The sequence below is a fragment of the Colius striatus genome, chromosome 2, assembly GCF_028858725.1.
Source record: "Colius striatus isolate bColStr4 chromosome 2, bColStr4.1.hap1, whole genome shotgun sequence".
Taxonomy (NCBI): domain Eukaryota; kingdom Metazoa; phylum Chordata; class Aves; order Coliiformes; family Coliidae; genus Colius; species Colius striatus.
In genome coordinates, this window is record NC_084760.1 from 17,443,971 (window position 1) to 17,469,811 (window position 25,841).

Below are 25,841 nucleotides of genomic sequence, written 5' to 3' on the forward strand. Positions count from 1 at the left end.
CTTTATTATAAATACTAAAGAAGTGCAAGGAAGTACTGAGGTGCTATACTCCAAACAAAGAAGAGACTAGAGGTACCTGGAAATACATGTTATATTTTTATACCACAGTTTAATAATGATCTTTATTCCTTATTCACGTACATAAGAGAAAGTAATAGTGCTCATTTCCTTTTCTTGGGCAGCTGAGAATTGGATTCAAATAATACTGAACATATTCAGAGGCAAAGTGGGATACCTTCATATTTGAATTTCTAAAGACTTCATTTATGAATAGATATATATACATCATTAGACTATTTCGCTTTAGAAGCTCACAAAACCTCTCTGTGAACTGAATTGTACACAGAAATGGTCAAATTTACCATGTAAATCAGCAGTTGGCTGAAAGTAGAACAGATAAAAGCAATAAATTTGTGAATCAAGATGCACTTTCTCAGTCCAACAGTACTTAAGTTGCTGTACTTTTATATGTCTAATCTGCTCCTGTTCCTGCTACTTGGGATGTACTGATTCCAGGGAAATTCCAGTAAGGCTTATAAATCTCACATCTCTAATGGATAAAATAAAAGCCCTAAAAGGTTTTTCATATAAGCAAAGATACTGCATTCAAGGTTCACACTTGCATTCTGTAAATCAAAACCATTGACCTATGAAAGCTGAAAAAGCATGATCATAGACTGTAGTATACAATATAAAGGTCTGTCAGGTACGTGGTCACCTTGGTGCTTTCCTAGGATTGTCTCTAAGGTCTGCCAAAAAGGACTGACAACAAAAGCCATTTGGCTCTGTTTCTTTGAATACATAAGAAAAAAATCTCTCACAAAAAACCTCTCCTTCTTGGCTAATTTCAGAAACTGGCACAACAAATGGAAAGTGCTTAGTGACCTTTCAGAAGTGACTGAGCTGTCATTTATACCATGCCTCAAGTGTAAATGGCTCCCACCAGCATTTCCCAGGTTTCCAGATGTCTGCCAGGACATCACTGTTCAAACTGAACTCTGCCTCAGAGAGATTTCTGTCTCCAGTACTGCTGCTGCTTACTGCACATTGCATTGCAACTTTACTCGGAAGTGTTTTGGGTTTTTCTTCTTAGGACTGAGTCTTCTTGGTTTTCAAATGGACTTGTTTTCACACACTTTGTTTCAAATTCTGAACTTCTGGTTAGATAGATTGGGGAAAGGTGATCTGGTGGCTTCCCAATTACTATCCTTTCTAATTATCATGAATTCATTAGCAGCTATTGTGACACAATTTTCACCTGTTTCTTTTACTGGAAACAGAGATTAGTAGGCTAATGGTGCACAGAATCACATGAAATAAGATAGTATTAATAGACCATGAAATGGTTTTAACCACTAATTTGAGAAAAGAGGGTGAAATATTTATTTCCAAATTGTCTGTTACCAAGTACAGAAAGGAAAAAGTGAAATAAAGGACCCTCCTTTCTTCTTATGTATGTGTATGGCCCTCAAAATTGTCACAGCTGTTCAGGCACACGCATGCCTTGTTTCTGAAATGGATCATCTCCATAGATCTGCTGACCCTTCTGAATACAACTTGCACTGAAAGAGTACTTGGAAAACTACTACTAGAGACTTCTGTAGAAATAGAGCAGACAACCTTAGTACATTAGTTTATGATGTCATTATGTGATCACTCATACTGACTAGACAAACAGTAGTTTGGAACACAAGTGTCCTGAACATTGATGTACATCAGTGTGCATTCTTCTAATCAAACATTTCTGTAATTTAGCTTAATACTAAGAACATAAAATATACATTAAGTCAATTTGATAAAAACACTATTTGCGTTACACAAATGTCTAAGCATGAATAAGAGAAAAATATAAATATTTTAAACAACAAAGAGAAAAATCCAACAATAGGAATCTGAAAGCTGCTTTAGTTGTCTGCCTTTATCCTGACATGTAGGGCATCTGTGATTAAAAAATATTTAATTCATGTTGTTATTTGTGAAATTTCTTACCTCAAAGTGGGCAAAATGAGTTCTAAATTTTTGTATAGCACTGCTCCAAGTACAAATACAGTCGATTCATCTAGTTCTGAAAAAAGTAAGGAAATAAATATTTTTAAATTGTCTTTCCCAAATCTTCATCAGCATAAAAAACTGTGAACACCATTTATCTTTCTAGCTAAGATTTTCTTTTATATAAATCATTACCATTTCAAATTATGTCCTGGAAGTCTGTCATAAAGATGTAACACTGTCAGGAATACATCAGAAGACTTAAACCACTAAAAATCATATTTGGAAAAAATCCATCATTGTGTACTGACATCTATGCTAGTTTGTCTACCTTTGTAATTAAGTATCCTCAAAGGCTTTCTTTAGAGTTTAATGCCCAGTGAGTAAATTCTCTAACATCAGAGATCTGCACTTCAATGGTGTTTGTCAATTGTGTCTGAAGCCAGAGTCATTCTCTGCTTTCGTAAAAAGTTTGGGGACCTGTTGCAATGGCTCAGTCTGTTGGAGTAGAGCAGCTTCATGGGGTTCATCACAGCTGCACTTCAATCCTGTCCACAATAACTAATCATTGGAGTAGAAAATAATGTCTAGTATTTATTTTTATTCAAGATGCTTAAACTAAGCTCCATAATTTCATTCTGGGGTAAGGTGTGGGTACTGGTTTTCTTTGGAAGACAGATAAAATGATCACTTCTATATCATCAGTGGACATATGAGACAAAGATTCCGGGTTCTCTTGTTAAAGCTAACACGAAATTAACATTCTAATATGCTTTTTTACCTGTTGACATAGGAGTGAAGATATTTTTTGGAATGACAACCCTGTCTTCTGAGTTTCGTGCCCAATCAACCATTCCTTTTCTTCCTTTCATGGGGAAATTGATGTCGGTTAAAACAGATGCAGCAGGAAGCTTCTGAATGCTAGCCACTAGAAAGAGAAATCACAAAATGAAATAAAATTGTATTCTGTACTTTAAAGCATCATACAATGATAACTATACAGCAACAACAAAAATGTTTAATAATATGTTTCAAGTAAAGCAGGAATTGATAGGACATTAACTGACACAGAAAGCATCATCTTCTGTTTATTACTCAGTTCTACTAAGGATTAATTTTGTGGCATTGATTGTATAATTTGTCAGACATTAAATTTCTTAACAGGGATTATTTAATGTACTGGTTTATACTCCAAAATTCACACATAAGGACATTGTTGTGTCTTCAAATTCGATAAAGATCAAAAGTGACAATGAAAAGAAGTACATGCTGCAAATTGCTTTGGGAAACGTAACTATTAGATGCAGGCTAATGAAGCAATAAGAGAGCTTTTATCCCCTATATAGACACAATTTCAAGATAGACCCATTAAGGAGATTCACATATTAAAAGATCTCATTGCTTCCACACAAATAAGAATAGTACAATATAGCACTTGATTTCTTTTCCTTGAAAGAACAATCCACATTCTGAGCTCTTAATTATATATTTTTACAACTAAAAAAAAAACTAACCCCTGAAAAAAAACCAGCACTATTACATCTGTAACAGATATTGAGAGACAGAAGAAATAGGTATCAAATCTAATAATTGTCAGTTTGGAATTTTCTTTAGTCATTCTCATTTGCTCTCTGTTTTCTTACTCAGCTATTATCTGGAAAACAGTTTTAACTTTGCTGTGAAATCCAGGTATGACTCCATGGCAACACTGTCAGTGTCTAGCAAGACTCAAACTACTTCTAAGGAACTGACAGGGCTGCCAGTGTTTATATACACTCAAAAAGATGACAAACAACACATTTGGAATCCTAGTTCTGTTCTTAATGTAAGTCATGTTGATAGCCATTTCCTGTGCAATGATCTTCATGGTCAGTTTATGAAGAGGCTAATGTAGCTGGAAGAGTTCGGACATGGGACTATGCTTTGATCTTCATAGTGATTTCACTGAAAAGACTCTGCAGGTGGGTTAAATATAAAGACAATGGGGGACAGCTGTAGAAGCAATCAAACTAGTAAAATTAAAATAGAAAACCATTATGTGTCTCATCAGTGGATTTTATTTGAAAGGAAATTTTAATTCAAATTCAAGAAAAGAGGAAAATTAAGAGGTTAACAACATTAACTCTATAAATGTATTCATTGATAACTGGTTATTTGCTTCAAATGAGCCTGGTTATGTATAAAAGAATCACATTAGTGAGGTGGAACTTGTGGTAATATCAAGCTTTTGGTTATAAAACTATCATTAGAGTTTTACAATGCTAACTGCAACCATCTTCAGGCTGAAATTGGCAAATACATTTCCAGTGCTAAAGGCATGCTTAGTCTTGCGAATTTTCAGGTGGCTTGCGGAGGAAGAAGAGTTCAAGTGTTTCAGAATTACTGGGATATAAAATGGATTGCATGTTTTCATGTGCAATCAATATATAGAATGTATGACACTGGAAAAATTGATTTTTTTCCCATAGTTCTTAAAATCTAAAACCACTTTAATTTTATTTTCCTCCTAAGTAAAATTAAACCAACAGATATTTAATTTTAAAAATTGCATGCAGCATGTTTAAGATGATATTGAGTATTTCATTTGAACAGGATTTATCCATGTATTCAATCTATCTATCTATCTAATCAGCTAGGAGAACCTTAATATTTCATCTAACTTTTGGATGACAGTTCTCTTTATTGAAATAGGAAATCAATGTTATTCAATGGGATTCATCCTGTGAAACAGAAAACCACTTTAGAAGTGGATATATGGTGAGAGTCTAGGATACTACCTCTCCGGACTCTATCTATGTTTTAAACAGGGTCATTCATCATGGTATTCAAGCATGGTACTAGAACCAAAGACTCCAAAATATTTGCTGTTATTTAGTTGATGAATAACGCAAAACCTAAAGAGAAAACCTAAACATTTGGCTTCTAGCTTATATGAAATAATTTAAAATTTATTTATTTTTTGAGCAGTGTTAGGTTTATGGTTGGATTCCATGATCTTAAGGGTCCTTTCCAACCAAAATGGTTCTATGATTCAATGAACACAGTCATGGTTCAAATAAGTTTTTCTCCTACTTACAATCAAACAAAAGTGTCTTTATTTAAGTTTATGGAAGACTCAGTCTTAACATCCTGAAGATTTTGGATCTCTGCATACCCAGAAAGAGTACACAGCATATATAAATCAAGAACTGAAACAGATATGCCAAAATGTTTGCTCAATGTCCTGCAAAGTCTGGCTCTTACAGATCCACTCAGGTTATTAGTTCTGCTTTAGCGTGTTTGCTGAGTGATTCCAAGTAGATACGCCTACTAATTTCCAACATGGCACAGACTTTGGAAGGTGTAAGTTACTTCAGGGGAATCTGGAAGCAACTAGTTCAGTTTGTCAACATGGTCAGGTAGATACACAAAACAGTTTCCACCTTTTCAGTGCCACTGTGAATTGTATTTTATTTTTCAAAAAGGAAATATTCTAACTTAATATATGTTCTACAACTAATTTCAGTGAAACCTTGGAGTATGACCAGGTGTATTTCCATTCTGAAAAGCTATTTTGACACTAACTCTGTTCTAATCTGCAGCATGTAATTATTTATTGCGAGCATGAAAATCAACACGCCTTTTAGAGGAGAATGTCTATAACAAAGGTGCTGCATCATTCACATGTGAGAAACTCAAATGTCAGTTTCTTATACATAGATAAAAGACAGAATGACATGTCATTAATTTTGTACTTCATTGCATTCTTTTTATGTTAGGTTTGTTGTGATGTAAAACAATGCTCCAGATACTAGAACCCAAACAATTCAGTTCTGTAATTGCTACACAAGCACTTTGTATTCTCTTTTTCCAAAAGACCCCAGAAGTTGTTTTGTTTGTTTGTTTGTTTGTTTGTTTTTTCTTTCAATTACTATGCAAAAACATGGTGTCCAGAATTTGTGAGACAGAACGCTTGCCAATAAGGACATTTACAGGGACTGTGGCATAAGTGTTTTTGCTTCTTTATGCACATACAGAAGTTCTATAATACTGGAAAAACAGTCAATGAGAATATTAATAAAGAATGAAATTGTAAAGTTGAAAGAAAAGGATGAAAAAGAAAATAAAAACTAAAATGGAAATGAACTAAGCAGAAGTTGAAGAGAACCTTCATGTGTCATTTTAAATTAAGGAACTTTAAAATAGAAAAGTCCCCATATATATCATATTCAACATGTCTCATTATCTCAGATAAAACCATAATTGAGTTATTGCTGTAATACATTCCTCTGTTTTAATCTGACTACATCTAAGACTGTTTATGTTGAAGAAACACTACTGACAAGTAACAAGCTTGGTCACTCTTCTGATCACTCTTACAGTCTGCACATACTCTGGCATAGACACAATTAATCAAAATCTTTCCAATACAGATACAAATTTATATTATGGCAATCCTTATGATATTCCAGGTGTTGCTCAAAAAAAAAAAAATTTTGAAAAAATCTTCAGTTTTGACTTAACTAGCACGAACCAGAAATGAAGGATCCACCCAGAGGGCTTTTGACAGGAAAACTTAAAAAGTTTGAATGTAAAAAAAACATATTTAAGGTGCAGAATATGTTGCATTCTTTCATTTTCTAGTCACCTTCTCTTGTGGTGGTTCATATATACTTTGAACTACAGATTTAATGAGGTCCCCAAAGGCTAAGAAAAAAAAATAGAAAAAGGATTCTCATCCATGACACTTTATTTGACATCTGAAGGATGCAGGAGGTAGAATACAATCTTTGTTTCTTCAGAAAATGGCATCATCATACTTCTGAATCTTGCAGGTGAAATTTACATAGCCCAGATGGAAGAAAATCTCAACTAACTGTAAGCTGGAACACAGGAGAAAAAGTCCTTTGTTTTAGAAATATCTGAGGATTTCTTTGGTACTCATAAATTACGAGACAGTTACAGGATCAGTTACACATAAGAACACATACATATTTGATGACTCCATAACTATTGATTCAGAATCATCTATTTAAGTAGTCTAGTCCAATCAATTTAGTGCTTTCTTTGACCTCTAATGGATTCATTTTAATATCCTTTACAAATACATCTCCTTTTGCCTTTACTTCATTTTCATGCTGCAGTCACAGACAACCTGTTCAATACTGCTCTACTGAAAATTTCACAACTGGCGACTACTAACTGTTCTTACGTATTGAGTAAATAAAATATCTTTGGAACTGATTAAACTCATAGGAATGGATAGTTTTCTTTGACTATCAAAACGAGTTGATTACACACAGTTATGTTTATTTAGAGGAGCAAAAACTCTGTTAATTAATGTGTCTAGAAAGTTCTGAATGAAATAAAAATTGCATATTTTTTGTATGTTAGCCTTTGAAGACCACAGCCTAAAAAAATAACGTTGAAATTTATTACTATTATACCTGTAACCCTGAATGAGTTATAAGCAGCCAAGTGCAACTTCCAGGAGTTTTCTGGCAGATTTTGCTTGCTAAATAATGAAAAATAAAGCAATCAAATAAGTAGTGTGAATCGTTGTTCCCTCTGATTATTATTCCCCTGTTAGCCTCCCATATTCTACAAATACTGGTAACATATCAGAATCAACCCCTTGAATAATATTAATCATTTAGAATTCAGATTCACTGAATGACATCACAGAAAAATGACTGGATGTTCTCTTGTGGCCTAAACACAACTTCAGCTTTCACAGAAGACATTTAGGTTTTAAAATTGCAACACAACTCATATTTAACAGTTGATCTCTATCCTTATCAAAGACTGAATCAAAATCTTTAGAACAGATGCTCAAAATGTGAGCCTGAATTTTGTAGCATTCGCATATTTACAAAAGAAGATACAACACTGGTTATTATTTTAAAATTTATTATAAAAATAATAATTATCTTTTCTTGTAAGTGATAAAATTCTGGGTTTATTGTGCTTTACAGCACAGTAAATATGTTGATCCCTAATTTACAATCACTTTAAGAGATAGAGAAATGGGAATTAATTGTTTTAAATGGCATCAGTGCTTGGACTGAATTGGAAAACCAGATACAGAAATGTGTGAGATTAGCATAAAATGTCAATTTGTGCTAAACACTCCCTGTTAGAGCAAAAAAGTAAAACTCTGAATTTGATTGAATTTTGGTCACAGACAACAAGGAATGGCTATGCATATTAGCAGCATCATTTGCTCTTTTCCTGTCCTATTTTAACTTGCCCATTGACAGCATATTAGACATATATCATTCAGCACTTAGGAAACTTGAGTTCATCACACAACAGGTTTTGATCTTTCAGATAAAGGATATTATATTGCCCATCTGAGACAGCTATCGCTAAATTTATTTCTGGGTAAAATTGTCATGACTAGAGGCATCACAGATGTTCAGAATAAAGAATTTGAAAGGATTTTTGTGTTAAAAATAAGAATGTTGAACATTTCTGCAAACATCTCTGTTAAGAAAATGTTAGAATGATATTTATACATTTCAGGATTACTCTGTTGAACTTAAACGTAAAACCTCTGGAATTTTATACAATACATAAGCTGATGTTGGATACACAGGGAACAAAGTCCAGATCTTCATGAAAGAGCCAGATGGACCTAGTGAAGATGATAGTCATGACAGATTTTCTCTGTCCACCTAAATCTTATAATTTTAAAGACAAACAAAAATGGAGATATCCCCTTTTCCAGGAGATCTCCAGATTTGCTATGGAACTTTGCATCTGAGTAGTCTTGACTATCTCCTTTTAAATCCTTTTTTAGTTCAGAATCACAGAGTGGAAGGGATTGGAAGGGATCTTTAGAGATCATCTAGACCAATCCCCCTGCAGAAGCAGTTCAAAGATAACTTTTGCCATCCATGAGATTATGTATAACAGAAAGACTTTGGTGAAGTGATATCCTCCTATGTAAACGTAAGAAAAAACAGGTAATTTTCTCTCTGCAAGTAATATTTATGAAATCTCCCCACAGTGAACCAACATCAAATATTGATTAAAAAAATGCTCCTAAGAAATGATAACTTAACAGGTCTACTATTTCTTATGACTAGCAACACAGAAATTTTGTCTTCTTAAATTAGAACACTATTATGTCCTACTGCTCTATGGGCAGACAAGAGAGGGATATCCCTAAAAGCCTGCTGTGCAATTGCATCCCTGAAGCTCATTAGCCCACAGCAGCTACTCTGACTATTCAGCCTTTGGGCAGCAAGAAACACTACTAGTATAGACAGAAGTAGAAGTAGATATTTTATAGATATTTTCACTAATCAGGCACACATTCTGCATGAGTCCTGCCTTTGGTGTCAAGCAAACTGTGCCTTAAATGAACTCATTGCTTGAAGGTTACTAATAGTGCTTTAGGTTAATAAAAAAGCTGCCTTAACAGTGATGCCTGACTATTTCCCTTCTGTATTCCATAGACAACTCAATGGGGAAGAGTGGTACCTGTTACACTTTGTTGTTGTTGTGGAATAATACATTTGTCAGTGTAAACACTTTGGGGAATTAGTGAACTTATTTCTGTTTTGAGCTTGCATGCCACTGCTGTCCTTTAAACAATATGAAAAATAAGTAAACACATGAACAGTCACGTAACCATGATGTTTGAGCATGCTCCCAAAAGCCTGTAACAATCACCAGTAATATACTACCATATAAATAAACTGATCAATATAATATTTATATTTAGGATGAGTTAGAAAGCAGCATGGCTTCAGGCAATGACCAGGATTCATTTGATGAATGAATCAGATCTCTTTTGCTATTTATTTAATTAAAAAAAAATAAATCCACAGGAAACAGGCAAGTGTTTCCTTTTGGGTTTTGTACTTTTGTTGTTCAGTTCCAAATTTTGTATTTCAGGACAATTCAAGTGTGCATCAACTTCAGACTCATGAAATATCACATACACATACACATTCTCTTGAGTCATTTGTAATTGCACATTTGTTTTGATAAAAGAATTACCTTGATAAAATTAAAAGAGGTAAAGCATAAAATTACAATTTTTCTTCCAAATCTTTCTTTGTTTCAGGTATGGAAACAGAAAATAAAAAGCTCTAACAGTCATTAGAGCAATATGAATTGTCGTCATGGACAACTAAATAGATAACAATACATATTTATTGTAATGGGATGAAGCTGGAACACAAAAGTTCCATTTAAATACAAGAAAAAACTATTTTACTCTTCAGGTGACAGCAGTGGCACTGGCTGCCCAGGGAGGGTGTGGGGTCTCTTTCCTTGGAGGTCTTGAAAACCCACCTGGACATGTACCTATGTAACCTGATCTAGGTGGACTTGCTTCTGCAGGGGGGTTGGACTAAAGGTCTCTAAAGGTCCCTTCCAACCCCTATGATTCTATGATTTATATATATACAATTACTATTTATATAAAATATTGACAAATATTATACATATATATAAAATATTTAAAACATATAGAAATTCTTAAAAGTTTACTCCCAGAGAAAGTATTATCATTTTAAAAATGTGTAAACATTATTATTAAGACATATTATAAGATAATTGTGTCTCTACAGCTGGCCAATATAGAAGATAAAGAAAAAACTCACTTTTAAATTTGTAAATTTAAATCACAACTTTGAAGAAGACCTAACTGAGCCAGTGAAAATGTAAAAATTTCTATGAGCAGTCAGAAGAAAATATGTTCTCATAATAAATGGCATGCTCCCTGAAATATGTGATTAGTCAGAAAAACACTTTAAACAAAACATGGTAGGAAGTTGTACTTCATTAGCTAGAAGACAACTCCATCTTCTGGGAGTTATGCTGAAAAAGAGGAAAATATGAACAGCCAAAGAGACTCAAAGCCACATCCAAGATATTCTATGTTTCTGATAGAGCTTAATTTTTTTTCTATTCCTCTTATTATTATTGTTGATTCATGCTATTACTAAGCTAAGGTCTCCCATAGCAACACTTAGTTCTTGTCACAAAGAACTTTTCAAGGAAAAGACTCAGCATAAGGCAAGACAGAAGATTAAGGCTGGTGCAGGAGATAGATGAGTTGGCATTTATGTGCATGATTTTTAACATTACAGTCACAAAGGTGAAAAGGATGGCAATACTGAGGAGGCAAGGCCACCTGAAACACTATTTTAGATTGACTGCATAGACAAGATGCAGAAACCAAGCATTTTTCAACCACAAGTGTCTCTGTTGGTGATTCTACCTAATATTGAGAAAAAAAGAGTGAGACTAAAGGTAATGTTAAACTAGTCATCTCAGAAGATGGGAATGGTTATATTGACATTAGAGAAGGAGAAAGAAGAAAAGCTGAAAGAGGGATACAGTTAATATGTTTATTTATCAAGTTTACTGATGATTAGGTATCTGCTAAGAACTATTAAAAAGACAATGAGGACTTGACAGAGGATGAGAGATCAGTAAAGGGGCAAAGAGACATGAAAATCACTAGCAAGGAATTGATAAAAATAGTCTCTCAATATTACCCTGCTTGGGGAGATGAAGCACAAAGGTAGAATGATTGCTTCCCAAAAGCAGCATATTAAAGCAAAGACTTCTGTTAACCTCGGGGGAAATGACAACTAAATCTTAGTATCCAGCAATGTAGAAAGATGTGAACTAATTTATGCAGGACATTGAAAGGTGATATAAGAAGTGAATTCTCAGGAATGGAGACAGAAGATATGATGTATAAAAGCCATGCACAGGGGAAACGAGGCATATGAATCAACACAAATTTCTATTCACACCTTTTTGTAGTGGACTAGAAACAGATCTCTACTACTGAACAACTTTTTTAATTATACAAAATGGCATTTTGAAGAACTTTCAGATACAACTACAAGCAAGTTAAACCAGAGAGAACTGTAAATTACTCTGGCACAGAATGTTGAAGCATTAATAGTATAAAAGCAGCTAGTGAGTCCTCTTATTAAATACATCTACAGTTGCCTTCTTTTTCAAAAAACTACCAAATCAGAGAAAGCATTGCTGGTTAGCACTGACTGTTAGACCACCAATCCAATGCTTTGAGCATGTGGATTGGGAAGACCTGTGTGCAATTAGGTCCCCATCTGAAGGAATTACAAACCACAGCTTCCTCAATTTAGATGAGAATATCCATTAAGATTCAAGGCTATAACCATCAAAACCTATGCTATCTATGAGGAAAGGTGGACCAAAACCATTATTTAACAGTAGGCACAACACATAAGCTAAGAGTTCAGAAGAAAGGCAGGTTTGCTCAATTCATCCCAGGTGGCACTGATGTCTGACATTAGTACTTTACTAAATTCTTAAGAAGAAATGGTCTCAAGTTGCACAAAGGGAGGTTTAGATTGGATATTAGAAAAAAACTTCATGACCAAAATGGTTATTAGACACTGGAACAGGTTGCCCAGGCAGGCAGTGGAGTCACCATCCCTGGAAGGTATATTTACAAGATGTGTAGATGAGGTGCTTAGGGACATGATTTAGTAGTGGGCTAGGCAGTGTTATGTCAGTGGTTTGACTTGAGAATCTTAAAGGTCTTTTCCAACCAAAACAATTCTATGATTCAATGATAAGCTTAGCATTTCCTGGTCCGTATCACATTTCTTCTCTAGTGGTTTCCATTTTCAGTTTTGTATTCAACCTACAGACTGAGCTGTCCTAAGTAAGTGTACCTCTATCATACACATACCTCTACAGCTTTAGCTCACCATGCTCAAAATCAGGTCTGATATACTACAACTTTATTATTTTGACCAGACTACTGCAAAAAAGGCTATGAGAAAAGTGGGTCCATGCTTCTTCACTTAGGAGCTACATTTAAGCAGAATCAGCAGTGACTCTGTATGTCCCTGTATTTTGGTTGTCTGAACCTTGATCTGTGGATTTGGTGTCAAGGTCAAGCAACCTTAGCCCTGCCTTTTCTCTATGGTTTGCCTGAAGACCACAGGACTGGATCCTGATCCTGATCCTGTGGCTTGACTTTGTAGCTTTATATCAGATCTGCCTCTTCACTATGGACTTCTCTGGTGATCTGGAACACTAGCTGGGCCTAGCTACCATCACATTCTTGTTTGGGTGCTGTGGGATTTCACCTTTGACAGTGAGGCCACTGTGCATGCCTTGCTGTCTCCTGGTTTCACTCACAGAGCAGCCTACTCTTGCATCTTGCTGAACTCAGCACCTGATAAGCAGCTGCTGCAATGTCTACACAGTAAATGCTTTTAAAACAGACCTGAGCAGAGTTGTAAAGAAAATCTGAAACAGAAGTGTTAGAAACACAGGTCTCCTGTGTCTCAGTTTCATGGGCAAGTCATGATACTAATCTTCCTCGCAGGAATTCATAACTAAGTCTTTGTTTTCTGGAGGCATGTCTAACTCATCTTGAATGTTCTCAATGGAGGAGATAAAGTGGATTAAGATTTGCCTAAGGGATTGTAAAAAAGTTATCCCGGAGCACTGTGAAATCTAATTGTCAGGATAGTGCACACATGCTTTCTTTAGATTGTTTACATTATGTATGGCACAATGAAAAGTCAGTATCTCAGTGGGACATATAGACACTATTCAATAAGTAGTAATACTAATTAGACTGAGTTTGATTTGCTTGTTCACATTGTTGAGTTCTAAATTAACTTTAATAACTCAAGAAAAATATCTCAGAGTTATTATGGTCATTTCAATAAAACAACTGCACAATGAGGAGATGCTTTAAAAAAACATCTGACTGGAAAATTGGGCCTATAAAGAATGACAGAGCTTCATTATTATGAGTTGTTATAACACACATGAATCACTATGACATGTGGACCTTGTGCTCAGCTCTTGTTATCCAACTCTGGTCACCCATCTCCAGCATCCCCTGCTTCTTGCCTCCCACTCTTCTCAAATGAGAGGCTTTTCATGTTTATCAAAATTGGGGAAGATGGAATCAAAAAGATCCAGGCAGCTATGAAAGGAATGAAAACTAACAGTCCACTAGTCAGCTAAGACAAATGTTATACCACTACTGTTTCCCGTGTCTGAATTCAGGTGTCTTACATGTCCATTAATTGTGAGTGCACTTGACAGAGGAAGATAGAGATATCTAATTAGGCTTGCTTGCTTTGCCTTTTCAGGGTTTTTATATCCTGCATAGTGAGCTTATACTGCATTTTAGGAATACTGGATTAACCTTTGCCTGTGACCCAGTACATAAAATCCAAGCACATTATTCCTGAGCTCAGTACCAAAGATAACTACAGAATCAACTCAAAATATTTAACTCAAGGTATAACATTACACTATACCTGCAGCAGATAGGCTTCTAATTCTTGAAAAGTCGATTTGATTTCAGATGAGCTTTTCAGATGCCCTTACAGTGCCTTCAGTTTTGCTTTTCATGCAGCAGAGAAGTACTACTTTGGACAGCTAATCTGTAGAAACTCCCATGAATAAGAAAACCTCTTCTTTGGTTTTCCTGAGGCACGACAGATGCCATCAAAAGGAGCCGTCACCATCCGTGGTTCTGCAACATTTGCATTACTAACATATACACCTCATAGCACTCCATTGTCTCTTTGGCACTGAATCCTATCTGCAACCTATTTTCTGCTGCAGTTATTCCAATAAAAATTTTGCTTTATTGCTATTGTAATTTCTTTAATTTCTTGTGCTGTTCCTTGCAGCACATTCATGAAATCTATATTCAGAATAGGAGTTCCCCAAACTGAAACTACACTGCTCTGGCTAACTGCTCCTTATTTCCTGCAAACATCGCCTGTAGGTAGAAGCTTTGTAAAGTTAAAATTCAGTTCTACAATGTGCAATACTCCTGAAAACAAAATTATATCTATGAGATAAATTGGAAAGGAATTTATTCCAGATTGTTTGTGCATGTTACTTATAAAACAATCATGGTGAATTATTTATAAATGGAATATTATGAACATGAAATATGGAAATAAGAAGCAGGGATGGAATTTTTGTTTTATTCTGAACTATGTTTTTTGTGACCCAGCAGCACAATATAATTGCTTCAATTAATTTTCTGTATCTGAAAGCTCTAGCACAGAGTGACTGAATTTACATGCCAGAGAAGCTACTAATTTACTCTAAATTTCTGCAAATTCCATTAAAAAAGTCTACAATTTTAATATTCTAAAATAATTCAGCACCAAGTATTTTACACCAGAATCCCACTTTGCTATTCCTTCCATGCCATTATTAGGAAAACGATCATTATCTCCACAGTCAGATCTAGGAGACAGACTGAAAAAAAAAATAATTATTTCTGCCTTTCAATAGTATTTGACCCCTTACAAATTATAAACCACAGTCAAGGAGGCTTTCCTAGTACTAAATAATTCCTTGGAGAACTGGACAATCAAAAAGTGACAGTTTATATTATCCTTTTCCCCCATCATATTTTGTCTATAGCATTGTTACCCAACAAACAGTATTTTATAGAATGCTGGAGAGAAAATTGCCTTTTTTTTTTTCTTCTAGTTATTTTCTCTTCTTTGTTCTGTGCAGTTTCTACAGTGCTATTGCTTTTATAGAATATTTTTATGTACTAAATGGGTTTTCTGTCCATAATCCCAAACCACCTAAATGGTGCTTTATTGGAAACCAAACTAACTACACTCTGGTGGCAAACATTCATAAAAAAAATTCTAAAGTGAACAAGAGAGGAACAAAGTTAAGGGTCAGTGTAAGGATGCTCAGTTATTTGATAATATTTCAAAGCAGTAACTTTTTGCAGAAGCACAGATCAAGACAGAAAAATTTGAAGCTATCTTGGTAGGAACTGTGGCTATTAATTAAATCCAGATGATTTAAACATTTGACTTCTACAGTTACACTGTCTTTATTGCAAAGGGACATCTGAACGATAATGAAGCGTTTTCAAAAGGTGCTCAATGTGATCATTCAGCAAATGAGACTTTCAGCACATGTGCTGAAACAACATACTGGTTGCACTGCTTGGAGGAAGAAATTAATTGGACATAGAATTTTTTTTTTCCCAAAAGTTACATCAAAATTCACAGAAACATAAAAAAATGGAACTGATGAGAATGAAGCATAAGCAATATAAGAACTAAAATCAGTTAAATGAAATAGCTAATTTAATAACATTAATGGGAATAAGCAAATTTTATTATTCAACAGAAGTACATAACACTGTAAGTTACATATAAGGTAAGAGAGCGACTCAAGCTCTTAAATTAACCTGCAAGTATGTTTTAATAAGCAGTTCCTTGATCTTTTTAATAATGACCTGCTCTATTTAGGTCACGTTTATGGAATTTTTATATTATGTCTTCATTCTTAGTTCTTTCTGTAACAGAATAAATTCAACCTGAGCCTAATTGATTAAACTGAGAACAAAGAACCCCCACTGGAACAGTATCCTGACCTTGCTTTTCTCACATTCCTGAGAAAACCCTGGACACCAACTACAGAATAATTTTCCAAAGTCCAAACTACAGTTTATATACTATAGACTTAATCTGAATGAAAATAATCCTACCTATTTAGATACTTATACTAAATATAACTATTCCAACAGATAAAGACAATACAGACATTAAGTCCAAACATCTTGTACCACCAAGAGGTTCAAATGCTGTGAAGAAACAAAATGGTGTTTTGGCAATTGAGCAATTCTTAGCTTGTCAGACTTCCTGTGATAACTGTTCACCAGAGCTGTGAGATAACATAACTTTATTTAAGCTGCTTTAATGGAAGATTTGACTTTATTTCAGTGAAGCATTAAATCTAAAAAAAAAAATCTTAAAAAAACCAAACAAACTGCAGGTTGAACAATCCCATTTTATGCCCAGCTACAGTCAGGAGAGGCTTTAAACACCAATAAAACTAGTGACAGTAGAGAGCATGGAGAATATTGAGGGACAGGTAAAAAATTGTATCCAGCAGTTGGTGCTATCAATAGCAATTACATCCACAGAAAAAAAGAATCCATAAAAAGTGTATATGTGACTCACTAGACAGAGAATCCCTCAAACCATACAATAAAAAGCTCATGAACAATTATGCTGCTAGATAATTTAAACACTAAGAAAACTATAAACAGAAGAAAATATTTCTACCAAGTGCCTAGAAGAATTAAAAATGTCCGAATTCCTACAGTTATTTGCCTCCTTATGTTTTAAGCTTTAAAATGTAATTCCAAAATGTATGCTTTAAGTACATTCAAAGAACAAACACATACATTGAGCAAACTCCCTCTAATATATTGTCAAATAAAATGATATACTGTATAAACATAAATACTTCAAACTTCTCTCAGCTTTACTGCTGAATACCATTTCTAAGCAGATGAACTAGTACCATATTTGAATGTCTTACCCTATTGATATGCAGTTTCTGTCATTTCAGTTTAGGAGAGGTTGGCATAACTGTAATTTTAACTTCTGAAAATTATTTCTAAGTACAACCAGGAATGTAAAATAGATGGTGCAGTATAAAATCACCAGCCATGTTTTGCAGACGTGGAACTATTTATCCAAGAAACAGGTATATGTTCGATTTGGCAAAGTCGAATGACAGTCATTTTGCTGAAATTAACTTTTCTTTGTGCATTGTTGACTGTGAACGGAGACCATTATTTTTCATTGCCTAGATAGCGATGCAATTTTCAAAGCTAAATAAACATTAAAAACATTCATTCTATGCTTCTGCAATGAACAATCTAAGACACCTAATAGCAAAACAAAACATTTTCTTTAATCTTAATGAACATATTGTACCCTCTTGAGGTAAAAATGAGAAAGGAGGGGATAAACTTGCTGCATTTTTTATAAATATTTCCCCAGAAGTGGGAGAAGTCTTGTATGTGTAGATGTAGCAGCCTGCCTGACTGCCAGTCCTGAAGATCCAATCATCCTGATGACTGTCCTACAGTTTCTTCCCCTGGGGTAAGCCAGTCTCTTTTCATTCCTCTGCTTTATTGAAGATGAGATTTTGGTGACAATATAGGGAGGAAATATGTTTCACCAAAGGGCATAATTTATGCACATATGAATGAGTTTCCAAATATTTGCTTTGAGATCAGTTCATGTTCTAGTTATACTACTCTACAACAGGACCAGAGACAAGATTTTCTGGACAAGTTGCTATACTAATATAATGTTTTCCCACAGAGCTATTTGAAATCTAACTTTTTTCGAGACACTCGACAACTGAGTAATGGAAGACAGTATGAGGCCATAAGATCTTAATAGCAATATTTAACAAAAAGTCATATAACCAATGCTGCTAACTATTAACTAATGTAATTGGCACTAGAAGTGGAAGAATTAAGTTATAAAACAATTTCATAAAATAATAGCCATTAAAGGATAGGAAGAACAGGATCAGCTTTGAATCACAGAGTCATTCAAAGTCATTCACGCAATGAGATCAAATATCTTTTCTACAAAACCATTTCCCAAACCGTATTCTTAAAAGCTTCACAGAGAAATACTGTCTATGGCTGATCCCATGGCTCCATGTATGTGGAGAGTACTTGTTAAAACAAAAAATGGATAATGACTACAACAAAAGGCATCTGGCAGCACTTCAGGGCAATTTAAGCATTTGTGCTTCTTGCATCTAGTACCATTCAAATCCTGCAGGCCACAGACCACACTTTTTGAGTGAGAAAAAGATTTAGAGACAAAGAAAACAAAACAAACAAACAAATCTAATATTTTTTCAGAGTTCCTTCTGAAATTTTCTGAGGTTGGAAAAATCTATATTCATCCATAGCAGAATGATCCTCTGTTTTATATCACACCTTATCAAAAATACTCTGTCTCAGCCTTAAGCCACAGCAGCAAATAGCAAAACTCTCAGCTGAAGTCAAGGGAAAGCATAACAAAACAAGCAAAAGCCATGAAATGACTGAACTTACAGGTTCAGAAATCACAAAAGATACTTCTTAACTTTAAGACTTTGTTCTTGATTTTAGCAAACCCAGTACATGGACACTTTAGGCTGCTTCGAACTGACCTTACTAATAGTGCTAGCTGTTACCTTTATACAAGGTATATCTTAATAGATATATATGTTGTATCTATTAAAGTCCAAATATCAGTATTAAAAAAAAGAAAAAAATTACACAATAACAAAAATAATTACTCAGAATTCTATCTACCTATGTTTACATGGCTTTGAATTTTTATCTCAACAATATCTTATAATTCCACTGTCAAAATAATTATTTACCATAGAAACCCAATTTTTCTCATGCTAATAATTCACTAACACATTCACAGAACTATCTTGAAAAACTGAAAATACTTATATTGTTTGTTACCTCAACTGTTATGTTATTTTCAGATTATGCCATTAGAAAGAGACAGATTTCTACTGCTATCTGGCATTAAAACCTACAGTCATCACCAAGCATTTATATACTTTATTGACACAGTAGGTTGATTAATATTCTAGAAAGAAGTTATTTCCCTCCCTTTTCTGGCTTGTTGGTGGGGTTTTTGTTTCTTTTGGTTCACTGGTTAGTTTTGGGGTGTTTTCTTTTGTTTGTTCATTTGGTTTGGGGTTTTTTTGTTTGTTTTTTTCTTTTGTTGAAAAGAAGCCAGAAAATAAAAACAAACTTTGGCAGCTTGCATGCCAAATCCTTAGCATGTGTATAAACCATGCTACCTTAATAATGGATCTCCGTTTAGGGTAATGGACCTGTCTGTTACACACTGAAAGTAACACTAAGTTAATTAGACATCTCTTAAGTTTTTGTAAGTAACATTGTCTGTTGACTCCAGAGTCTTAGACAGGAAATCTGTCTACTTCCACCGACTTTTGCTAGTTTTTCCATCTTAAATTACGATTCACGTGTTTTATTCCTATTTTAACTATTTTAAATTTTGTGGGTGTTTTAACTGTTTAAATTTCCTTCTTTCATTTTCAGCAGTGATTGAGTAACAAAATCCTGTAGAACTCATTAAAACTGAGGGTGCACGTTGCTATTGTCCTAGTCATATTATCTCTTGCTGACCACCTCTAGCTGATATACCACCAAATGACAGTTGGATGCTCTTGTAGTGACTGTCTTACAGGGACACAAAACGCCAGAAGAGTCATCAGTCTGTGCAGAATTGCATTATGCCATCTGACTGTGGCACTCCAGTACTTCTGTTTAAGGAGAGGATGTTATGGTCTGGAATATCTTGACATTATACTTCACTGAATAGATTGTTGCTTCTTGGCACTACCTTAATATGAAATGATAGTACTCTCTTGGACATGCATTTATTCCTTTAACTCAAAGCTACCACCACAATCTCTTAAATTTCTGTCCCCTTAAGACTCTTTCTACTCAGAAACTGTTGGGAGTCACCTAAAGATGCAGCTGTCTGAGGCAAGGGAGCAAATAAACCTCAGATATTTAATTTTTCAGGGCAACACTTATGCACACCTATTAAAAAATGGCCTGTCAAATAATAAATCAGATTATTCCTTTAGAAAACAGCAGCTTTTAATTGCTCATGTAAAAAGAGTCCTATAAACAGAATGGTTCAGAAAAGAGCTTACAGAAGTAGAAATTTAGGAATGGTACAAGAGTCTAAGACAAAATTAAATGCTGTAAAATGTTATTTCCACAAATGGGCTGCTGACACTTCTTTCTGTTTCAGTTGGAGGCTATTTTCTTTTAATTAGACTGAATCCTCAATGTCTGCATCTTTTACAGTTTCTATTTCTTTAGAATCTTTCGCTCCACTCTATCTTACTTAATATAATGTAGAGAAGGGAAACCCCTTAGAGTATTTCAGGTTCCTACAGCACCCATTTAAAAATATAGAATGGCTAATTTATTTAGCTCTCTCTTTAAGGATAATTAAGAAATTTTATACACAAAACTAACTATGATTATTACTTAGAATATATTCATAGATGTGTTAGATTTTTATCCACATTGGTGAAGATTGTTTGATGAAGAATCATACAGATATTCCCTTGGTATTAGTAATTTTTAATATCTTAATTTTTAATACTGAGAGCTGTATTTCTTCAGGATCACTGAGTATGCAGTTTTAGAAAAGAGAAAAAAACTGTACTCTTTTATGCACTGTTCACAGCTAAATTTTCAGGGAAAGTGAATCTTTTAATAAGCTTGTTTGATATTGAGAAATATGAGCTCTTTATCATTCACTTCAGACATTAAGTCAGATGCTGTCATGAGCTAGACCTTCAAAGTGTGCATGAAGTTTTCTCCTTTAATCAATGCAGAAAGTTTGAATGTTCTGAAAGCCAACATATTGATCCTATCAAGGAATTGCTGAGGCTGCCGCAAAGGAAATGATATGAATATGTAGAGAGCAGAAGTATGTAAGAGAATAAAAAAAAATTCAAATTGACTTTTGCAGTTTTCATATTCCTTTGTCTTTTTTTCTACGAAAACTGTCTCTCCAGATAGCCTTCATCCACCAGAAGATTGTTCCATATGGTGTGAGCAAATGAAGAATTGCGAAATGCTGGACATGTATGAACCTTGGAAGTGAAAGGATTTTTTGAGGAGTGAAGAAAGAAACATGATAAATGTTGACTTTCACAAAACAGAGCACATGTTCAACCAACAGCATACAAGTGTGGATCAGGAAAGACTGGTGGGCTACATCTGACTGTGAAGCAAGGAAGATTAGGAGCAGAAGTCAAAGAATGAAAAGAACAGAGGGCAGAAGGTGGAACTTATAAGTGCTCTAACCACCATGCCTGCTATCCAAGAACAGTGTGACTGACTATGCACCGCAATGCAATGAGAAAAGCATTAATTATGCTTATGAGGAGTGATTTCTCACTTGCATTATCCTCTGAACCATGCTTTGACATTGTTTGGGCAGGTGCCAGGAATTAAACAGTATGGATAACACTGGGGCAGTTCTCAAGCTTGCATTGGGTCCTTTCATGTTTATAGAATCAATCATAATAGCCACATCCCAGTCTGAAATGGGAAGATGATGACTTTTTCAGGTTGATTTGAAAAGAAACAGGATATTAGACAGTGGAAACTGGCAATATTCTATATATCAAAATCATGTCATAAAATACAAGAAAATATATTAGCTAAATATGACTGACTTTGGTGTGTTTTTTGCTAGCTATTCAAAAGCTAGGCAGAAATCTGAAGAGAATATAAACACTCCATGAATTAAAGGGGACTTGTGTTTTTGTATCTATTAGGGACATATTTCATTGCAAAACCATGCAATTTTCACTTTAATTTTTCCTTGTCCAAATTTGCTCTTACCAAAACCAAACATAATTATATTCATCATTACAAAAGTATTTACCCACGAACTATAACACACTACAAGGAATGATTCATGTTTACCTTCTTAAAAACAATCAGTGCAATCCACACAGTGGTTCTTTACAGGCTGTACCTTTAAAGTTTGCTTTGTGAAAACATGTGTTATTACAGAATAAGCTGATGTAAACATGGCGTTTTGGGACATTCTATGGAATTTGTATTTTCATTTGTCTGATAGCTCCAATATTCTTCCTACTGGAAGAAAATGTTGAAATTTTACTCGTTGAATATTTTATTAACCATAAATACCCACTTTAAAATTCACAATACTGTGCTTTAGCACTATACAACCTCAGAACAAGAATTTAATTATAAAGTAATTCTGAGTGTATGTGTAAGTAACTATTAAAATAGTTGTTTCCTGACTGAAAACTTTAGACAACTCCTTTACAACTTTGGGCAAGTTAATATCAGTGTTGTGGATTTATTTCTGTCTTCTTCAATATATTTGAAAAAAAGACCCTTGCAAGATTTAAAACTAATTCAGCCTCTTGGCATATTTTAGGCCAGTATGATATTTATAAGAGTCAGAGGATCTCAAGTGCTGCATTTAAGATACACATCACTAACTGACAGAAAAAAAAAAAAAAGATAAGGAGATTAGGCAGATGTCATTAGGATAAGTAAGTGAAATATATAATATGGAAAGGTTTCTGGAGAGTGTGAACAGGATCCAGAATTTACAAGACCTAAAAATCTTACCTTGGGAAAAGGTGAACCCACAGTAACAGATAGAAATCCAGCTTGCTTAGTTTCTAGGATTCTCAAAGCTCAACAGGTGTACCATTGTTTGTACCTTACAGCTAGATCAGGTACATCTTCTGAAAACTCTTTTGGTCACTAACATTTCTACATATCTGTAGCCACAACTGAAAAATTCAAGATACTCTTCATAAGTCTACAGGATTATTTAACCTTTTGTACAACTTCAATGCATTTGAAAGTGGAACTGAAGATTGAAGGGGAAACAAGAAAGTGGACAAAACTACAAGACAATGGACACTATTTTAAGTAATTGTCTCTCTTATGGCATCCTGGTCTGTCCATGAAGGCAGAAATAAGACATTGTTTTCTGTCAGTACTCATAAAGCTTATCTAAGCAGCTCAGTATGAAGGCTTAAACAGAAAATTATAAGTTAATTACTCTAGTGGATCAGATTACTCATCAGAGTACTGGTGCCACACTAGCTATTTTTAAGCATACAAATAACAGACAGAAGTTGATTTATGCATTGAAGCATGAATTATCTCTCTTAATTTTCAGGTATCATAGCTAGCTACACTCAATAAGAAAACATTTACTTGCTTTTATTTATTTCTCTTAAGACTTTGGCCCCATCTCGTTCAGAATTAAAAGTGCTACTGTAGTGTTAAGAATTCTGGTTTTTTCCTGTGAGCAAAATTAAACAGAGATGTCAGCCTAGTTTCTCTTTTCATAGTTGTGTACATGTAGTTCCTTTTAACAATCTGTTCAAAAATATCCATTCAAATCATTCCAGTTCTCAATCTGTTTCAATTTTAGTTGTTTTTTGGTTTATTTTTTTCATGTAGCTCTGAACCTCTCTATGTTCATAGGTTTTGGTTACTTACCCTCTGCTTTAAAGCCCTTCTCTGCTTTAGATGACATAAATCATTGAAGCCTAAACTAGGCACTCAGCTGTCTTTATAGCCAGTGGAAGAACTTCCAGAAGGCAACCCATATCCTTACTTTAGATGTTGAAGGTGACATAACTTGTTACCCTTAGTGCTAGTTTCCTTTGACTGTACAGAAGCTTTGGGTGACTTTGGCAAACTTTATGATGCTTCAAGTAAGTAAAATGACTTCTGACCATAAAGTCTCAATTGCAAAGATCATTGCAAGTGGTGGTTACATTGTTGTTGTTTTTTTTTTTTTTTTAAAAAAAAACAACTGTATTTTCTTTACAGTGCTCTTTTTGCACACGAATGCTTTTCTTCTCTCTGAGCTTTGCTGAAAAGTGACCATGTGATTTTACTGAATCATTTTACATTCCTGCACTATGTATGGTTTGAACTACTCTCTCTTATATGCTCTGTCAACACTGAATTTAATCTGCCAGTGGATATTGCCTTCTTTTCATTTCACTGTACCCCCTGGAGATCTTCAGTTTTTCTTGTCTTTGAATAGTCTAAATAACTTTGTGATATCTCCATATTTTAGAACATCACTGATCACTGAAACATCAGTATTCATAAAATTAACAAAAGTGTCTTTTCTCACACTGAAGATTCTGTTTATTTTCTGTCAGTTCCAAATAACATCCATGGCAACCCACCGAACTTCAAGTTTATTTGGTGTCCTCATTAATATCTTCTAAGACTTTTAAGATTGATTTTTGACAAGAGACTCCTTTAGCCATTTTTTTGGCTGCTGCTCTTAAGGAAATTTATTTGGCAACAGAGGGAAAACTTTCCTTTACAAAAGAATCTTAATCTGCCATAGAAATATCTATCCTCTAATACTGCTCCCTGTTTCCACTTCCACATTCCACCTATACCTTTAAAGACAGCTAAGCTTGGGGCATTCCAGTCTTGCTGTCTAATAATTTTTTAAAACTTAAAGGACGAGTATTTCTTGAAAGCAGTTCAACCACTTTTTAGTATACTTCTTCAGAACTCTTAATGGCTTACCACATTGAGAACTCAAACCAGTAAAACCCCTCAGGCAGATCTGCTTAGGCCTTTAGCTCTCAGAAAAGCTCAAAAGGCTGTTGAACAACAAGCTTAATTCATTGAACTAAAATCAGGAACTCACCTTTCAAAACAGAGAAAACTGGAAACAACTAGTTAACACAGCATAGTTTAAAAGCTTTTCTCCCATCATGTTAAAAACTTGCAGGTGGGACTGTGCTTCCTGCTAATTCTACCACTCAAGAATCTGAGTGTCAGATAATGCTCCTGTTTTTTTTTCATACTATCCTTTTCCTGTGTCTGGCTCAGCTGGTCCTGAGGAGGAGGAAGAGGTGGAGGAGGAGGAAGAAGGCTTTCAGCTCCTATCAGAGGATTTTATTTTACCTAATAATTTCTTAAAAAAATATAATATAGAACTGAGAGCACATAAATAAAACAAATGCCATCTGTCCCAGCCATGCATGATTGAAGCGAATTGTTGCTTTTATGTTAATTGAGTTTTTCATAGAATTTTCTTTCTCCTTGAGAGAAGAGCTAAGAGAAGACAGTCCTTGCTTTAACGTAAATGCATTTGATTTGACTGAGGTTGCCCCAAAGTTCAGATATTGGATCATCTGGATTTGGAACCTGTCTCTGTTGTTTTGCTGAGAAACAACAAAAAATTGGCATTAAAAGCAATCACGCTGAAAAGTTTAACAGTGGCATGGCAACTCTCCACGTCTACCTTCTTAGCTACTTCCTTGCTGATAATAACTTTAAGTCCCCATCTCACCTGAGCTCCAGTATTTTGGTCAATGATTTTCACAGCACTGACCTTGTCCTTTTTTGACAGTTGACTCAGCTAAGAGAGGATAAGCTCATGCCAGTATGTCAAGGCATGCAGCTAGGTAAT

The 25,841-nt window shown here is 34.6% G+C and overlaps 1 protein-coding gene across 1 annotated transcript in view; it reads right to left on the reverse strand.

Annotated features, from left to right (window-relative positions):
• ADGRB3 (adhesion G protein-coupled receptor B3) overlaps positions 1 to 25,841 on the reverse strand; it is a 463,861-nt gene that overhangs the window by 196,472 nt on the left and 241,548 nt on the right. Inside the window, exons 12-13 of the mRNA XM_061989823.1 lie at positions 2,771 to 2,917; positions 1,990 to 2,065 (exon numbers count right to left, since the gene is read on the reverse strand). Coding sequence (XP_061845807.1) covers positions 1,990 to 2,065; positions 2,771 to 2,917 — 223 coding nt within the window. The remainder of the gene's footprint in view (positions 1 to 1,989; positions 2,066 to 2,770; positions 2,918 to 25,841) is intronic.